Consider the following 19918-nt stretch of genomic DNA (forward strand, 5'->3'; position numbering starts at 1 on the left):
ACCAGCCCCTTCCTGTCTTCATGTACTTTTCTATCATTTATTATACTTTTCTATCAGTAGTTAATTTCATGGATTCAATTAACTATTGCATGTGTAAATTTTCTGGAAGTACGACTGGGCAGTTTATGTGTTTTTCTACTACTAAATACCTAGAGCAGTGCTTGACACATAATATAAACTTAAATATTGTCTCTACTGTCATGGAGCTTACATTCTAGTATGTGTATTATGGGGAGGCAGACATTAAACAAACTTCTCTATGCTTGAAACACTTTTATCCTCAATTTTTTGCTTGGTACCTCCTTATTTAATAGATCTCTGTTTGGATTCACGTCTTCTAGGAAGTTTTCTGTGACCCCACTTACTGATTAGGCAGCCCTCATTCTATTATGTTGCTGCAGCCCCCTCTGCTTCCCAGTCATAGCCTTAATGGCACATCATTATAATGTAGAGTTTAATTATCTGCGTCCCTTAATAGACTATAAACTATGTGCACAGAGTTAATGCCTATATTGTTTACTACTGAATTATTTACATATACCACAATATGTGTTCACAAAGAGGGTAATCAAATAAATATGTTTGTTAAATAAAGGACTGAGATGTCCAGAGTGAGAGGAAACTGGTAACGAATACACTAAAACCTAAAATTATAGTATTCTGGAAATTTTAAGGGCTACAGCAAAGGGACAATATTAAGTTTGAAATATGTCATGCTAAGGCATAAAGACCCTTCCAGTGTCAGCCTAGAAAATTAATGTATGATATACACCAAAGAGGTAATTAAGCATTTACTTGATGTTCTGTGAAAGAAAGCCTATGTTATTAATTCTAGAAATAGTTTGAATATCTGATATCTGTCAGGCATGTGACATGTATGAATGCAAAAAAATGTAGAGCATTCGTCTGACAAATAAAAAGGGACTCTACTTCTTTTCCACAAACTGTCGGTTTGTCATACTGTGGTGGCTGGAAGCTATGCTACTAGTATTTCAAATACCAGCACGATCACCCATGGTGGACAGGTTTAAGCAGAGCTTCCAGACTAAGATAGACTAGGAAGAAAAGCCTACTGATCTATTTCCAAAGATTAGCCAGTGAAAACCTTATGGAGCACAACTAAACACTGCCCAATTCTCTTACTTTGGACACATCGTCAGATGAGATCCATAAGTAGAGGAGAACATCATGTTTAGTAAAGTAGAAGGCCAACAAAGGTGAGGCAGACTCTCAGAGAGATGGACTGGCACAATAGCCACAACAATGAACTAGAACATGCTGGCAACTGTGAGGATGAGGAAGGATTGGGCAACATTTTGTTCTGTTGTACAGAAGGTCACCATGAGTTGGAGTCAACTTCATAGCAGCTAACAACAATCTCTTTTACTTGTTGACAGGCTATGTCTCAAAAGATATTTACTGTAAAAGCTTTCCTAGTATAATATTACTACAAATGAAAATATGACTAAGCAAAATCTTACCTGTAATGGAGAAAACAACCACCACAAAATCAAAAATGTTCCATCCAATGGTGAAATAGTAACAGCGGAAAGAGATGAGCTTCAGCAAGCATTCTACAGTATATAGCACAACAAAAACTGTGTTAATCCAGTAGAAAACAGTTTTCATTTGTGGACTCTCATCATCACTTTTCATCATAATTGTTATCGCGTGGACAAAGATAAGAACCATGATGGTGATATTAAAAATTTGATTAGTCACCAAGACAAAGATGAGTCCTTGGAGCTTGTTCTGTGGGGAAAAAAGATACAATAGTCTCACTAATAATACACACACGCACGCACGCACATACACACACACACACACAATCTTTAATTCCACAACTTGTTTTCCAGCATAAATAGAAGAATTGGCGAAGGCCTGTTTTTACCAAGCTCCAAATTATAGTAGTCAAACAATAATAACAACCATTAAAAGTTTTGTCAAGGTACATGTTTTTAAAATTTAGTGAAATCATTTTTTAAGAATTTAAAAATAAATACTCTCATTTAAAAAAGAAAATATATAAATGACACTTTTTTCAAGAGTCAAAAAGTCTAGAAGTTTTCTCACTCTTGGGGGAGGTATCGGTCTTTGAGAGTCCTCAGACATGAACTTCTTCAATCCACGGCACTCTTTCTTCTGTTTTACTGTTATAAAGATATTTGACCCTCCCTGGTAAAGAAATGATAGAAAAAAATATTGAAATCATATGTAATCCAAAATTCTCCCTTATATTAATACACATTTTAGAAGACTTGGCAGTTATTGATTTTATCTTTTAAAAATGCTTTCATTGCAATGAAATAAATCATGATTTGAACATATCTGACTTTCTGTAAAAATTTATATAAAATACAGATTTTTTATATATATATATATATATATGTTGGTAATGACTGAGATTCAGTAACCTCTTGGTAGCCTTTCCTGTGAGTAGTCAACTCTATTTTCACTTCTCAGTTCACTGAGGACTCAATCTTATTAGAGAGAGAAAAAAGGAAAAACTTCCGGGTATACCCGGAAAGATTTATTAAGAAAAGCTGTATTCAATAGCTAAAAGTAAGGTTGGTTTATTTCTTTTAATGAGCAGAAAAAAATAGAATTGGCCATACATGTATTTTTACATGTTCTTATGTTGCTGTAAGGAGCTCTGGTGGTATAGTAGTTAAGTGCTTGGTGCTGACTGAAAGGTTGTTGGTTTGACTGAAAGGTTCTCTCCACGGGAGAAAGAAGTTGTAGTCTGCTTCAGTAAAGATTACGGCTTTGGAAACCCTATGGGGCAGTTCTACTCTGGGTTGCTACATGGTCGCTATAAGTCAGAATCAACTCAATGGCAATGGGTCTTATGTTGCTTTATTTTCCAAAGACTATTTTTTATCAGAAAATATTTTTGCTATTATGCCAAAAGTACCTGTACTGTCTCTTCATAGCACCTTCTAGGTCTTATTTGTGTATCCAGTGCTAATTTCAGTATCTTATACAAAATATATAAAGTGAATAAGAAGTGAACATTTAATGTTTTGTTAGTCTAATAATTAGGAATTATTACTGCTTTAAATCAGGACCTCTTCACTTAAATTTGACAAGGGTCACCAACTTGAAGCCCAGAAGCAAATCCTAGAGTTGATTTGAAGTCCCTAAGAAGCTGAAGCAACCAAACGAAAGCATATTTACTCTCTGCCTCTCTACTTCCACCTGATTAGCAGAGACTCAGAGTGGCTTGTGGTTTTTGAAATTGAATGCCAATGGAATTTCAAAATTAAACTATTCTTTTTCTTGATTTTTTTGAGAAGGCTTTCCTACACCTAATAGTAAATGTAGGACCCTATAGTTAAAAATAAGTAGACTTAGATGTCTTTTGAGGCCTTTGTGCTTGCGGAGGCCTTCAATAATCTTTCTCTGGAAACAGCATCAAACAGTGGTTGTGCAATTGTGCCCGTGAATTCTCTCTTACAAATTCAAGCATTACTATTTAGGCCATCTGTTTGGATTATGACTCTATTTCTAGAAGATGGAACTACTCTAACCTCCATGATGTCTATGCTGGTTATGACTCTGAAGGCTCTGATGTAACAGAGATTAAAAAGAGATTTTTTTTTTCTTGCGCTCTTCAAGTATTTGTGCATACACAATAATATTATTCATTTTTTAGCACATCATTATTTGCAAAATATATACAGAAAAACTTACAACTTTTAACTATTAAACTTGCATATACTTTGAATATAGAAAACAATGCAAAGATGAACATTTTAGAAATGTTCATCAATGCGCAGGAACATCTAGCCAGTCATTATATTTTTTAGATAAGAATCAAATAAAATGACATTAAGTTGAACCCAAAACAAATCAGTTATTTGAGGCAGGGTGTTTTTATAAATGTGTTTAATTTTGTCAGACATTAAACAAGCAGAGAATATTTATACTTATCTTTATTTTATGCTTTTTGAAATTGGCAACAATAGCACCAGTCAGTATACTCAGAGGAAGAAATAGTCCAAAGATAATAAAGTTGATGAAGTAACAATACATATAGATGTTGTTTTCAAAATTAGGCTGCATATTTACCTAAAAATTAATTAAAAGAATAGAAAGCTATTGGCATTGACTTTTAAAACACAGATGTATAAAACCATTCATGACAAGAAGGTCCAACAATGCTACTTGAAGTAATAATTTCTCTTTGTTGTTTGATGAAGGTATATCATTGTTTCATTTATTTTATAAAGTTTATTGCCTTGGTGTAATCATTCTTACGAAGTGTGGTAATTCTTCAAATGAACCTATGGGCCCATAGCCATTGAATATAATACTGAAAGGATTTCATTGTTCATGAATATGCAAAAATGTGAAATGTATTTAATTTCCATCTAGCATAAACATTTGCTTTTTACCATGTCAATTATTTACTTATTGCTTGAAATGCAAAAATGACTTTGATTAACCCTTAACAATGACTCTTAGATTATACTGTACTTACAGCAATAGAATCAACTGCTGAATTCATAATAGTGATCCAGCCATTAAATGTTGCCTGTAAAAATGACATGTTTTTAATTCTTATGGGACTCTCATAGCTCATGACAAATAAAATGTAAAACTTAATACATTATTAATAGCACTAAAACATTTAATTAGTAAGGTTCATGACACTTCAATATACTGTGTAATTGAGATACCTTTAACCATTTTATTATTATATTTATGTAGTCTTCTAACAATTATTTTAAACTATTTAGTTTATTTGTAGCTAGTAATTTTTAATATTTTAAGATAATATTAAGGGATAGTTAAATAAAACATATGCTACTGAAGTGTCACAGTTACTTGTAACTTCTACATGTGTTTTTTTATTGAAGAAGTAAGATGGAAATGGTCTCCCTCTTCACCTCTGCTGCTGTTGGGTCACTGAGTGGCCATTTCTCAAAGCACTTAATAGAAAAAAAACAGAACAAAGACAGTAATACCCTAAACAAGACCAAAGAATTGTGACCGTATTACCCGATCAGTGGTGGAGGACATAGGTTTTGCCAGTACCTGCCATTTTCTACGTTCATCTCCATTTCTTTTACCCTATAGGACAGGGGCTGTATTTTAACTTTTGTCTTACCAAATGAGCGTAGCATGATGTGCTCCATAATATGTACTCACTAATTAATATTTGGAGCCCTAGTGGCATAGTGGTTAAGAGCTCAGCTACTAACCAGAAGATTAGCAGTTTGAATCCACCAGCCACTCCTTGGAAACCCGATGGGGAAGTTCTACTCTGTCCTATTGGGTTGCTATGAGCTGGTATCGACTTGATGGCATTGGGTTTGGTTTTTTGGTTTTAATTAATATTTATTAAAATATTTTATAACCACACTTTGTCCTTTACACTCACCTAACAATATGGATGAACATATAATTGATTTAAAAAAATCAAAAGATTACTTACAACTTGAAGCAGTGAAAGGAAACCGTTTCCAACATTATCAAAGTTCAGTTTTGCATTCTCCCATGGCATGGATTCATTAAACACAAGACTTTCACACTGACTCTTATTCATAACTTCAGATACAGGAAACCTTTCTCCACTTGTTGGATCAATGCATTCATAGAATTTGCCAGCAAATAAGTGTACTCCCATAATGCTAAAAACCAGCCAGATCATAAGGCACACCAGAAACACGTTGGCAGTGGGTAAAGTTGTTTTTATCAAAGCTCTCACAACCACCTGGCATATAAAAAATGAACATGTAAGTTCTAGATAAGACATGTGAAACTATTTTAACATCTGATCAAATTGATAATAATAATTGATGTAGCATATTGAAGCAAGAAAAGGCCATTTCTAAATATGCAATTGCCCATATTCTGGTATCTGAATAACCAAAATAACAATTCAATTTAAAGATATACTCTGCAGATACTGTAAGTCTTTGTACTAAAAAAAAAAACTATTAAAGGCAACAGAGCTGGTTAGTATAAATATAAGAAATAATTATTTCACTGATCTAACACATATTTTTTTCATTTCTTGTACTGTGTGGGGATGGACAAAATAATCAAACCTGTGTGTATATGTATGAGACTATCCAGAGAGCATATAAAATGAGAGGGAATGGGCCTAGAACTAAGCCTTGAAGATTTTAATTTAGGGAAGATGAGCGTGCAAAGGAGGCAATGAAGGAGTGGTGAGAGAAATAAGAGGAAGACTAAAAGACTGTAGTATCAGTGAAGTCAATGGAGGACATGGAAGAAATACTGAATAGACAGCTGTACCTTGCAAAATCTCTACCCTCCTCACTGAACTACTCTATGTCACCGATGAATCAGCCCAGAATGGAAAGTTTAGGAAATGATCCACCACCTAAACTAGAATAACAACATAGTATATAATCACTGTCACCATTTCTTCAATCACTTCACTCTTTAATATTACAACCAGAGTTTTATTCTTTTCACTCCGCTAAAGCTGCTATGGCAGATGCAAACCCGTTGCCACATCCAATAGGATATTTTAAATCTTCACTATTTCTTTATCTTTCTTTCTCTTATAATTTACACTTTTGAGCCCCCCCCCTCCCAATCTCACTCTCTTTTGTACCTGTCTAACCATTTCTTCCCTGAAGCCTTTCTAGGTTCTTATTTTTTTTTACCTGTATTTTCTTGCTTATATTCCTTGGTTTTCTGCCCTTTAAATAATAATTTTTAATTTTTCTTTCAAGAACACTTTATTTCTAAAAGAAGGTCTCAGATTCATATTTGATACTCTAGGCATTTTGAGAGGTCCACTGATACTTCTATTGAAAAAATATTCTATGCCTGTTAGAAAATACTCATATATAAGAATAAAAACAATGGCTGTGGTTGACACAAATATTTTGGTAGTAAAGAGTGCCCAAGACCTGAAGCTTATTAAATGCATAAACATTAATTTTGTAATCCTGTAGCTTTTTAAAATACTCTTTGCTGTATCTTCAAAGATAATTCAACTACAGAACTTCTAGAGGTTGAGATGACACTTCAGATCTGGTACTGACATTGATCTAACCATGGATACTATTTACCTGAGCTTGATTTACCTTTCTAATAAAATGTATGGCATCAAGTGGTACAATGCTTAATTTCTGACAAAGGGAGGCAGCTTCCCCAGCAAATCCCTTCCTGCTTTTCTCTAAACTGGGGGCAGAAGATTTGCTGATTTTGGTACCCATTGTACCCTGTGTATCTAAACTTACTAGGGGAAAACAAAACAATACAATAAATAAGAGTTTATTTTAGTTACATGCACTTATCTAGTTTGTGGGTTTTTTTGTTTTTGTTTTGTTCGAGTCAATACACCATCTCTACTTTATAGCCTTGGAATCTTCTATCAAATTTTCCTGTCAATAAACTGTATCTGTGCTGAAAATTTAGGTGTTTTATCATTTTAACCTCAATATTATAGTTTTCTTCAACCACCTTTTCCTTTTCAGCTATTGTCCACCTTATTTTGGTTTAAGATCACAGAGGACTATCACCACCTTGTGATTCTCCATGATGTGATTTTAGATTACTTACATTTTGTTTGGATTTATAATAATCACTCAAATTTTGACATAAAACAAGTATCTATTTTTTAAAATGAGTGGAATGATTTTAAGTGCATGGTTTCTTAATCCGTTTGATTAATATTGCTCAATATCACATTCAATGTTATGGTAGGATCTAATATGAAAATTGATTTATATTTAACCTGTATTCTTTTTATTGTTTATAGTTTATAGTTTATGCATTGTATGTTATTTTTAAAATCTTAATGGCAGTTTTCATATTAGATCCTACCATAACATTGAATGTGATATTGAGTAATATTAATCAGATTAATGTTAAGCAATCTATATAAAACAAAATGCCAGAAAACACAAAGGGATAATTATGAAATAAAAAGTATATAAGACTTTTTCTACCACTTCTGCACACAACTGATCAATGTATATCTAAATATTTAATTCTACTTGTGCTGGTCACAGGCTCCATTTTTTCTATTAGGTTGAACAGTATGGAATTTTCATTATAAGTCAAAACATTGGCCATTTTATATGGTTCAACCTATTAGTTTCCCTTATATTGTCCAGAGGAGGCTTTAATGTGGGGTGAGGTGGAGAGAACTGGTAAGAATTCATAGTTGCAATATGTGAATTGGAAAAAAAAGGAAAATTTATTTTAAAATTCAAACTTGCAGATATCTGTTCAGTCAGTAAATACCTACTGAGTGTTTACAATATCCTTGTAATTTAAAAAAGCTAGCTAACTAATAAGTTTCATTTTCTGACAGTTGTATTTTTAAAATTGAGACAAATTTATTAATACTCATATATTCATGTGGATTAGAATAGTAGTTTTTAGAGCTGTATTTTCTCTCTCAACTATTAGTTGTTTTGCTTATCTTTATTATTTTTCATATATTATGAGCAATAAAGACTTAAAATATTAATAAGTATAACATCTATTCCTTTTTATTTTTAAACAGTAGAGTACGAGGGTCTTGCTGTATTAATATTTTTAAAGATACAAATTAAAAGAAAACAAAGTTTGTTCATCTGTGAAAATTTAGTTATCTAAAATAAAAAATCTATATTTTAGAAAAATTTCTCTTACCTTCATTCTTTCAAATTGAGATAGAACTCTGAGTGCCCGAAGGAATTTAATAGATATAAGTGGTTTTAGATCTTCTCGAAATTTGCCTATTAAGCTAAGACAAAAGACCTATGTAAAATAAAAGTGGATAGAATTTAATTTTAATCAAAATAATATGCAAAATACAAATTGCATTTGTAATAAAGAAGATAAATAATCAAAGCCTACCATGAAATTTGCAAAAGATTTTAACATATATTTACAAATATCTAAATAATAACATGGAAAGGTGTAAGAAAATAATTATGTGTTAAAATTACTTGAAAAAAGATAAAAATAATTTTTAGAAATAAGGAACCTATGCTACTGAGATAAACAAAAATTTGCATATTTGATATTCTTTATGATCATTTTATATCCATTTTTGTGTGAAAAAAGATCCATAATTATTTGAAAAAATCAGTTTTCATGATTGTTTGCAATACAGTAATAGCATGGAATAAATTCACATATGCATCTATTACATGTATGGTTAAGACAATAAAGATACGATTTCAGAGGACAGGCATCAAGGGGGAGATACATATTGTTAAATTTAAAGTATACATTAGAAAAAAGTGCAGCCAAATACCAAGGTGATTTTTAAAATCAATATATATATATGTATAAAATGGTTCATGATTAATAAACGTTCATAGATGTTTTAGCAGGGTGGTAGAGCTGTAATTAACTTTTCCTTTGTCTTCATATTTTTTCTTTATTTTCAAGTAAACTAATACGGAAAATTTGTTCTTTTTTACCCTGCACTCAAGAGAGAATCTTGAAATAGGTTTTGAAGTAAGAATGTCATCAATGTAAGCATGGAGGGATACAGACACACAAGAACAATGATGAGGAACTGGAACATGGGCTGCATGTTGTAGTGTGGTTTGGCTGGAATAAAAGGTGGATTTGCAAGAATTAGAAGACAGGGATCAGATGGCGTTAAGTCATTGTTATAGATTGAGGAGATTCAATTGCTGATAGAGTTGCTTATAGGATAGGAAGCCATTTGTTCATTCAACTAGAATTACTGAGTACCCGATATGTGACAGGAATTTTTCTAGACACTGGGGATAAGGAGACAACCAAATCAAGAAAAAATTTCTGTCCTCATATCACTTATCTTTTAGTGGGGGAAGACAGACAATAAGCAAAATAAATGAATAAGATATAATATTGTAGGGTTGCTAAGAGTTGGAATCGACTCGATGGCAACAGGTTTGATTTTTGGTTTGGTTTTTATGGAGAAAAATAAAGCAGAGAAAGGGAAACAGTATTGGAGTGGATGCAGTTTTAATTAGAATAGTGAGGAAAGGCCTGATGTCAAAGGTGTCGTTTAAGCAAAAACATGAATGAGGTGAGCTAGCAAAGCTCCAGGTGGAGGGCAGAGTAAGTGCAAAGGCAATAAGATGGAAGTGATCTTGACATTTTTGAGGAGTGTCAAGGAGGTCAGTACTGGTGGAGCAGTGTATAGATGGGGTACGGGGAAGAAGAGAGGAGTAGGAGGTAAGACTGGATCATGTGGAGACTTGTAGGCTTTTGATTGCAAAATCTTTGGCCTTTACTCTGTGGTGAAAAACCAGTTGCCGTCAAGTTGATTTTGACTTATGGTGACTCTGTGTGTTTCAGAGTAGAACTGTGCTTCACAGCGTTTTTAATGGATGATTTTTCGGAAGTAGATTCCAAAGCCTTTTTTCTGAGGAGCCTACAACTTTTAGATTAGCTGCCTACTGCGTTAAATCTTTGCACCACTCAGGGACTCTGTGATATGGGGTGTTTTATTGGAGAGTTCCAAGAAGAGAAGTAGTATGAGCTGACTTCCATCTTACAATAGTCACTGATTGCTATGTGGAGAATAAAATGAAGGTGTGCAGTGGCAGAAAAAGAGATACCTGTTTATAATTTATTGTAGTAATCCAGAGGAGAAATTTTAGTTGTTTGGATCAGGGTGGTAATGGTGAAGGTTATAATAAGCAGTCTAACTTTGGAAATGTGACTTAAAAGTAGAACCAAGAGAATTTAAAGATTTTAGTGTTAATATTTTCAAGGTAATGTGCAATAAGCATATTCTGCTAGCATTGGGTTCATAGGTGACTATTACAATAACTCAGAAGTGAAACGCTGAACTTTATAAATTTTAGAGGGAGAAGAAAAGGATATAGGACATTAAAAAAAATTTTTTTTTTGACATTACAAATGAATAAAGATGGGATATTGATGATTCGAAATGTAGGCAGAGAAGGAAAAGGAATATCTAGGAAGATAGGTGGATGAAAAAGAGTAAAGAGTAAATTACAAAAAACCTTTAATTAAAAGAAAATACATACAATAACAACCATGAAGTCCAGCCTGTACCAGGCATTAGTGAAATAGGCTTTAAAGCCGTATGCCATCCACTTTAGAAGAATTTCCAGAATGAAGATATAAGTGAAGATCATGTCAGCATATTCTAATAAGATCTTAATAGTCTTTCTCTGATTGATATATATATCTTCAAAAGCCTGTAGGTAAAAAATTAAATATTAGTCTGCACGTAATTTCAAAAAACTCTTTTGGCATGTAGGGTAATGAACTTGGCCTCATAATTGTTGTAAACTGTAATCTACAGCCCTTTTAAATTAGTTAATCAAAGCTACCATAAGAGAGGAAATCTTTAGCTACATCTGACATGAAAGTTATCTCTAATTTCAGGAAGCCAACAGCTATAGGTTGTAGAGATTTAAGAAAAAAATAATGTATCTTCAGAAATCTATACTGCTATTACAAGAAAAAGCCACAAAGTTAATTTTGCTGTAGGAATTATAAGGTTAACCAGTGGAAACACATAAATATGAAATAAAACTATAATAATTTTTCCAAAGCTTCTCAGTTCTAATAGGTCGACCTTAATTTTACTGTGGGATATGAAAATTTTAGTAGCTTGGATTTGGGTGTTAATGTCATTCAAATCAATTTCATAAACGTATGAGTACACTGAAAAAAAGGGCAAAGAAGCACCAATAACCTCTGCAGATTTTCATTATTGGAGTGCATCCAAGAACAAAAAGTAAACAAGGATTAACTTAACTTTATGGGAAGCTCGGTGTGATTATTAAAAATTCACCCTTGCATATAAACCAAAAAACCCATTGCCGTCAAGTTGATTCTGATTCACAGCGACCCTGTAGGACAGGATAGAACTGCTCCATAGAGCTTCCAAGGAGTGCCTGGTGGATTTGAACTGCCAAACTTTTGGTTAGCAGCCATTGCACTTAGCCACTATGCCACCAGGGTTTCCCCCTTCACCCTTACATATAAGTAAATACAAAATAACAACAGTATTGCTAACTTCCAGATTTAGAAAAAAAAAAAAAAATAGCAGTTGTAGTGGGATAATTTACCACACTTTCTATAGTGATAGCACTAACAGATAACGCAAACACTAAATCAGTTAAGATTTAGAAGATAGGAAAAATACACACTACGAGCCTGATGTAATCACACCCAACACCAACAGATGGCACATACTTCTCAAGTGCGTTTGTAACACTGTAGTAGATGCTGGTGTTGCCCACTCAGCGCTCCTTTATCAGCAAATCCACTGATTCCACAGCTACTATGAATGTTGCCTGATAGCAGACAACTGAGATCCGTGCTAGAAAATTGCTTCTGCCAAACAAGAGGCACCTCACCTAAGAGGCAATATGCCCATTCCTGGCATGGAACGTTAGAGCTAATGGCTGACTGACAGATACAAATGGCCACCCCCTTGCTTCACTCAAGGTGGGACTAACTCTGGTGCAATTGGGCGCCAGAGTGTCCATATAGGATCAAACTGAACTGAGTCTCACTGGAGGACTGTCTAAAACCCAAAAAAAAAAACCCAGTGCCATCGAGTCGACTGGACTGTGTAGAGGCCTTAAATGATAGGGGTATCTTAAAAGACAATGCTTGCCCTCTTTAAGGTCTCCTTCCACCTCTCCTCCTGGCTACCAGATACAAATAAAGTCAAACCTCTTCCTAAGCTGACTGGGGAAGTGCTGAGATTGCTAAGGAAAGAGGATTATGTACCAGCAGCCATGTAGGACCTGGTAACATGTACTGGAAGAAAATAGGAGAATAGGCCAGGGAGTGGATCACGATGAGGCTGTTTTAGTTTCCTACTTCTGCTTTAAGAAATAACCACAAATTTAGTGACTTAAAACAAAACAAATTTATTCATTCACAGTTCTGGAGGTCAGATGTCTGAAATCAGTTTCAGTGAGCTAAAATCAAGGTGTTGGAAGGACTGATTCCTTCTTGAAACTTTGAAGGGAGAACCCATCCTTTGCCGTTTTTTGCTTCCAGTGGCTGCCTGTACTCCTTCGTTTGTGGTACCTTCCTCCATCTTCAAAGCACATCACTCCAAATCTCTGGTTCCATCCTCACATCACCTTTTTCCTCTGATTCTGACTCCTTTTGTTTCCTTTTTTTAAGGACTGTTGTGATTATATTGAGCCCACCTGGATAATTCAGGACACTCTCCCCATCTCGAGGTCCTTAATTTAATCACATTTGCAATGTCCATTTGCCATATAATGTAACAATCACACTTTCCAGAATTAGGATGTGAACATATTTGGAGGACTGTTATTCAGCTTACCATGGACTAGATCAATGGGGATAGAATATAAGGCTGCATAAAGGGAGGATAGTTGATAACGGGGACACTAGCTAGTGACACATGATTTAATATCCTGGAAGATCCCTAGGTGATGGATCAGATATTCTGGGATAGTTCTCAGAAGCTTCAAAAACTGATAGCCTGCATGAATTAATGTAGACATGCCAGAAATTTTATTACAGACCATTCCTTATTAAATACGTTTCAAAGTATATAGAACAATAAATCCTTATTACGTATGTGCATATTTTTAGACTTTGTTTCATACATGAAACTTTATCAAGATCAGAAGTACTAGGTATTTATTAACATGCTCTTTTCCCTCCGCCAGGCATATATTTTAAAATTATATTGTTTTGTTACTGCTGTATTATACATATACAGACTTTCTAAGAAACTGTAATATATGGTTTCCAGAACTGAAATAAGAGAACATGAAATTTGGTGCTAAAGTACATATTCTGGAGAAAAGTAATTTGTCTGGTGACTTTCTGCATAAAGAGAATTATGAAATATTTGCTCCCATAAAAGTAGCACAGGCATGGGCTGCTCACTCACCAGAGTGGCTGTGCTGAGAAGAGTGACTAGGCCAATAAAACACTTAAACCAACTGTTTTCTACTATCTTGCAGCAAGTTTTCCTTACGTTCTGCCAAATTTTTCCTTTCTTGGACTCTCTACTGATTTGACCAGGTGAAGATCTCCATCCATGACCTGTGAAGAATGACACCATTAAGAACCAAAACCTAGAAAACACATGAAAATATAAACATCTCAGATTTTACAGATTCTAACATAGGGTTGCTATGAGTCAAAATTGATTCAGCTGCAACAGATAATATAGGTACGTGTCACTGATTTATAAACACTTAATTTTTACCTCTTCTGTACTGAACACTATAACCATAGAGGTGGCGTGGGAATGAGAATTTTGATTGAAGCTATCTAAGGAGTTAACCTGGATTATTGAGCACTTTGAGGGTAGGGTACATGTATATGGAGTTGGATTCCATTTTTTGGTCAAGAGGGGTAGGCATAAGGATAACCTGGGCCTTGAGAGGAAAGTGATTAAAACAGGGAAAAGTGAAAAAAATGCAGGTGGATTGAGTTTGAAGTCAAACACTTGATTTTAGAATTTTGCCTAGTGTTAAATTCTATATCCCTCATCAAAAAAATTTAAGAAGTATTTCCTTCCTTAACTTAGATGTTGAATGTCCTAAAACAATCCAAGCTAGTGAGAAAACCAAAACCCATTGCCGTTGAGTTGATTCCGACTCATAATGCCCGTAAAGGACAGAGTAGAACTGCCCCATAGGATTTCCAAGGAGTGGCTGGTGGATTTGAACTGCTGACCTTTTGGTTAGCAGCTGAGCTCTTAACCACTGCACCACCAGGGCTCCAAGCTAGTGAGAGCTATATTTTGAATATAGGAATTTGAGCATTTAGCAGTTAGTATTTGACAACTTTCCAGTGATTTTACACGTCCACAACCTGTAATAATTTATTAGTCTTGCTAGGAAACAAATTTGAATTATAAATCATCAAGAGTTTTCAGTTATATGTCTAATGAGTTAGCCAATTGACTAAATCCTTATATATTTCTTAATATTCAATGTGGAATATGAAAATATGTCACCATTATATGATTTGTACTGTTTTTCCTATGGAAGTTATACTTTCATAGGAGTATTTTAAATACTGACCTTATTGTATGAGGTGTAAAATATTTTATTTCACTTCAACAGATAATCATTACCTGATGCTGCATTAGCTACTGATTTTCTCTTTTGCCCCTAAATAATTCTCTATTCTAATGCACACGGTTACATAGTTACAAGTATAAAATTAAATTGGGATGTTTTATCTATTTTTTCAATATTTCTTCCAGCATGAAACATGTGTTTTAGAATCAACCTTATCAGTAATATTCCATTTATAAAACATCACTATATTTCTCTTCTGCATTAACAGTATCAATCATTATCTCTGTAAACTATGTTAATGATGGAGGATGGTGATGATGATGATAATTATTATCACTGTGTGCTTAACATGTGTGTTACCAGCTTTTTGCCTAAAATTATAAAGGGGTGTGTGTGTGTATGTACAGATAGGCTGATATAGTGATATAGATGTTTCTCTTTGTATTAATTTGATTTTCTTAAAGATTTATGTTTTATATTCTCCACATTTTACATATCAGGAAACTGAGTAAAAGAAACGTTATGTAAAAGCTAAACAGGTGGCTGGGATTTGAACTCAGTCCATCTTGACTCCAGAGCCAACACTTTTAACTATTATATTGAACTCTCTAGGAAACAGACCTTTCCCCTCTTTTCTAAATCTTGTTTATTCTTTCTTGACATTTATTAGTGTTTTCCAGGATGCACACACCCACATGCACCCACACACAAAAATTCACATGTGTGTGCATGTGTGTGTACATCCCTTAGACAAGTTAATAAACTATTTAAAATTTAAAATATATCTAATAGTGTTATTTAAGTTCTGTTGTACGGAGGGTCGCTATGAGTCGGAACTAACTCGACGGCACCTAACAACAACAATGATTATTTATGTTAAGGCAAATTTAGCCTGTTTTCAAAATAATGACCAAAGGACCTTATTTTTCTCTTACCATTTTTAAGATGCTTTGGCTTCTCACGTTCATAGATCATTTCTTCTTCAGAAGTAGCAATATCGACTGTACTGCATTCTGATGAGCTGGATTGCTTTAGTTTCTAAAAGTAAAGTACCATGAAAAAAGTTGCACTTCCTGTTTCATTTACTCATTTTAATGGAAGTCTATTTCATTTTCAGAAGTACGAAAAATTATGTTTAGAAAGAATATTATCAGGTTTAAAAGATTTTAGGACCATCTCATCATTGACATTAAAATGCGTACAGATTAATGTGAATGAAAATTTATGAAATTATTTAAAAATACTTAAGGGAAAATAATTTTAGATGAAAATTAACATTTAGTCAACAACTTCATCATCTTACAGGCATATGGGCTGCCTCCAATTTACGAAAATGTTGGAGTTCCAAAATTTCCTTGATATAGATGTCTTTTTTCACAAGGTTCCCATTTATGCTATTTTATTTAGATGAAGTAGCATAAAAATAAATCACCCCTTGATGCTAAAGGTGGGTAGACAATGGTACACTTTGTCTTTATTATGAAATCCAGTTCAGACATTTCTTTTGTAAGTCACCATAGTGCAGAATTGATAGTTATCCTACAGCGAGATAAAGGAATGACAGAGAATACGGCCACAGATGACTCTGGGATAGTGGTGTCAGTCCTGTGGAAGGAGGCTAGTTGCTGGGATTGACCTCCCCTCCTTTCTTTCCCATTCTCTTTATGACTAAAGTTCAAGGCTGGCTAGGACAAGCTGGTCATTGCCTTGTATGTGTGGTGATAATGCAAACGACACACTTTGCTTTTACTTGTAATAACCAACGATGCTTTATTTTACTTTATTTAAAAATGAATATGCACCATACCAACCTTTAAAATCACCAAGATTTAAAGTTAATAGCATATAACTCATATTTTCGAATTAAAAAAGGTAAAAATATTTAAATGTTTGGAAACTAGTCTTATTTCTTAAAAATTAAGGCAAGCCCTTAGTAAAGTAGAAAATATAAAAAGCAAATTATAGATATTTTGTTCCCTGCCCCTCTCCAACCCCTGTTCTTTGAGATGATTGACTCGCAGGTTCTGAGGAAGGAGCCCATGGTTCAGATCTGATCTTTGTGGACATAGCTTTCTATTAAGTTACACTTCTTTCTGAGACATATAGTGCTTACAGTGTAGACCATACAACTGTCTCTGGTAGGGTGTACTTTTGGAAGCTTGATGAACTGCAGCAACTACCCTTCTTTGAATGTGACCCTGCCTTTTTTTCCCCCTCTATCCATTGAAAGGAAACCCTGGTGGTGTAGTGGTTAAGTGTACAACTGCTAACCAAAAGGTTGGCAGTTTGAATCCACCAGGCGCTCCTTGGAAACTCTATGGGGCAGTTCTACTCTGTCCTATAGGGTCGCTATGAGTTGGAATTGCCTTGGAGTGCAACGAGCTTTTTTTGGTTTACCCATTAAAAACTCGTTGCCGTCAAGTCGATTCCAACTCACAGCGACCCTATAAAACAGAGTAGAACTGCCCCATAGGGTTTCCAAGGAGCGGCTGGTGAATTGAAACAGCTGACCTTTTGGTAAGCAGCCAAAAGCTTAACCACTGTGCCACCAGGGCTCCTTTTTCCTTTCTACAGTTTAATAAAGCTACAAATTGTTCACAGTTCAAACTAGTAGTTTTTTCTTTATTCTTTCAGTCCAACTCAATTATATATATTATGATTTTGTGTTACAGAAATGAACTGACTAGAGTTTTAGACTGTTAGCAAGAAAGAATCTTAGCATTCTAATCTAGGCTCATATTTTAAAGATAAGAAAGCCCCAGGGGGAGTTTAGTGGTTTTGTAATCATACACAGTGATTTTAAAGTTTCTTTAGTGTGCTTTTCATCACATCATATTGCCTGTTTGTTAATTTGTATAATAATAATTATATTTATATCAGCTACTGTTTACTAAGCGCTTCCCATATGCGAGGCGTTTATGTACCTATTGAAATATTTATTTAATTCTCTTATCCTAAGAAGTAAGCACTATTTTTATCCTCATTTACATATGAGAAAACTGAAGCTTACAGAGGTTAAATAATTTGCTAAGTGTTATACAATCAAGAGCAAGGAGTAGTGGAGAGAGGATTAAATGAGTATTCTGACTCAGAAACTTCAGCACTGACTCACTTCCTTACAAATGATGCCATTAACACTAAGCGATCAGGAGAGTTAAACATCTTACCTCTTTGCTGCTTCCATCACCCGACTTGCTCTGAATTTCCTTATTATCCAGATTTTCGATATCAGATTCCCCTGAAGCAATTGGGACAGTTTCTGAGACACTAGGACTGGGAATAAGTGATTGACTCTCATTTTCAGTCATTGTGTGTTTCTCCATGCCACTGCTTTTTTCTTTCTCCTTGAAGAAATCTTGGGTGTCGCTCAATTCAAAAAGGGTATTGTCAGAAAGAGTCTCTTTGACATGCATGTCATTGACATTTTCCATTGTCTCCTTTGGAGCATTTTGTTTTTTGCACAATGTTTTTAAAAGCATGGAGTTTATTCTTTTTTTAATCCTTGCCATGGCAAGCCGAAGATTTTTTGCTTCATTGTTCTCTTCAATTGTCGCAGACTTGTATGAACTAAATGAGCTCACCAAAGCCAAAAACAGGTAAAATATCTACAAAAGGAAATAAAAGGAGGCTAAATGTATGTCATTTCTTTCTTTCTTTCTTTTTTTAAATGCAATATAAAAATCCTTAAAAACCAGCTGGCCCTAGCTTGGAAAACAGAACATATGAACAAATATAATGACAATAGAATTCAGTTCTTCCCCCCCCACAATAGGTCTGATGATGTAACCGGACCTCATTTATGCTCACTAATAGTTTGGAAAAATATGATCTCTTCATATTTTACAGATGAAAAAGGCAAGGCTTACTGATGTCAAAGATCACACAGGTCTGAACTCATGTCTGTATTATTCCAAGTAACATTTTATTTTACTCAGCCAGGATGCCTCTCCCAAAGGTGAGAAAATTAATTCCTATTCGGGGAGGTGGGGGCTGACTTCACTTTAGCCCTATCCCTGTAAGATGTGTAATGATTCTGTAAACCCCTGAGGACTCTCACAAGGTGAGAACTATCCATGTTCCTACAGCCAACATCTGGAAACCCTGGTCACATAGTAGTTAAGAACTACAGCTGCTAACCAAAAAAAAGGTGGCAGTTCAAATCCACCAGGTGCTCCCTGGAAAATCTATGGGGCAGTTCTACTCTATCCTGCAGGGTCGCTACGAGTCGGAATCAACTCGACATTAACAGGTACAACCTTATCTAATGGTCCCTGAGACAGGCAAGCACAGGTGTTTGGATAGGTTAGTCGATTCTCTGTTACAATAAATTTGGTGAAACAAGGAAGAGGTAACAAAAGACTCATTGCTAATATTTGTAAAGTCATTTTGAACCCACGGATAGTCTATATTTTGATCTTTACTATTACTGAGAAATATGATCAAGGTACGTTCAGTTTCCAGGGAGTCAGGTTTTAATTTTGTTTGTAATTGTAGTGTATATATTGTATTACAGATTCATGATGATTACTTTCTTAGACTTAAAGTACTAATTTGAACTTTGTGTGTATTCTGGCAGTTTGACTCCCTTACTTCATATATATGTGAGCTTTTGAATACTCCATCTACTTTATGCTTTGTATAGTATTTGCAAAGGAAAGAGTTCAAATGTTATATACATCATGTTTAAGAATATATATATGTATATGTATATAGGTAACATATTTTTCTGCCTGTCTTTCTGATATCAGCACATACTGGAATCTTCTTTTTAAAAATAATTGTACCTACTATTTATATGTGCCTAAAATAAAAGAATTAAGTATATGAAGATCTCCAAACACTCATGTTAAAACATCTTTCAGAATTCTGTGCTTCTACAACTTGACACTGCACGGTTATTTAAAAGTTATTTTATAAATACTTCC

The 19918-nt window shown here is 34.3% G+C and overlaps 1 protein-coding gene across 8 annotated transcripts in view; it reads right to left on the reverse strand.

Annotated features, from left to right (window-relative positions):
• Positions 1–19918, reverse strand: part of SCN7A (sodium voltage-gated channel alpha subunit 7) — a 71960-nt gene that overhangs the window by 4832 nt on the left and 47210 nt on the right. For 7 of the 8 annotated variants that reach the window (XM_049887358.1, XM_049887360.1, XM_049887356.1 and 4 more), the window contains 10 exons: positions 18161–18598; positions 15929–16031; positions 13850–14004; positions 10977–11150; positions 8629–8736; positions 5441–5719; positions 4484–4537; positions 3934–4071; positions 2074–2178; positions 1482–1752 (listed from right to left, as the gene is read on the reverse strand). In XM_049887358.1, coding sequence (XP_049743315.1) covers positions 1482–1752; positions 2074–2178; positions 3934–4071; positions 4484–4537; positions 5441–5719; positions 8629–8736; positions 10977–11150; positions 13850–14004; positions 15929–16031; positions 18161–18598 — 1825 coding nt within the window. Of the gene's footprint in view, positions 1–1481; positions 1753–2073; positions 2179–3933; positions 4072–4483; positions 4538–5440; positions 5720–8628; positions 8737–10976; positions 11151–13849; positions 14005–15928; positions 16032–18160; positions 18599–19918 lie in introns of those variants that run through there. The other variant, XM_049887363.1, reaches the window with a different exon arrangement.

Source organism: Elephas maximus, chromosome 6 (genome assembly GCF_024166365.1).
Source record: "Elephas maximus indicus isolate mEleMax1 chromosome 6, mEleMax1 primary haplotype, whole genome shotgun sequence".
In the NCBI taxonomy this organism is placed as follows: Eukaryota; Metazoa; Chordata; class Mammalia; order Proboscidea; family Elephantidae; genus Elephas; species Elephas maximus.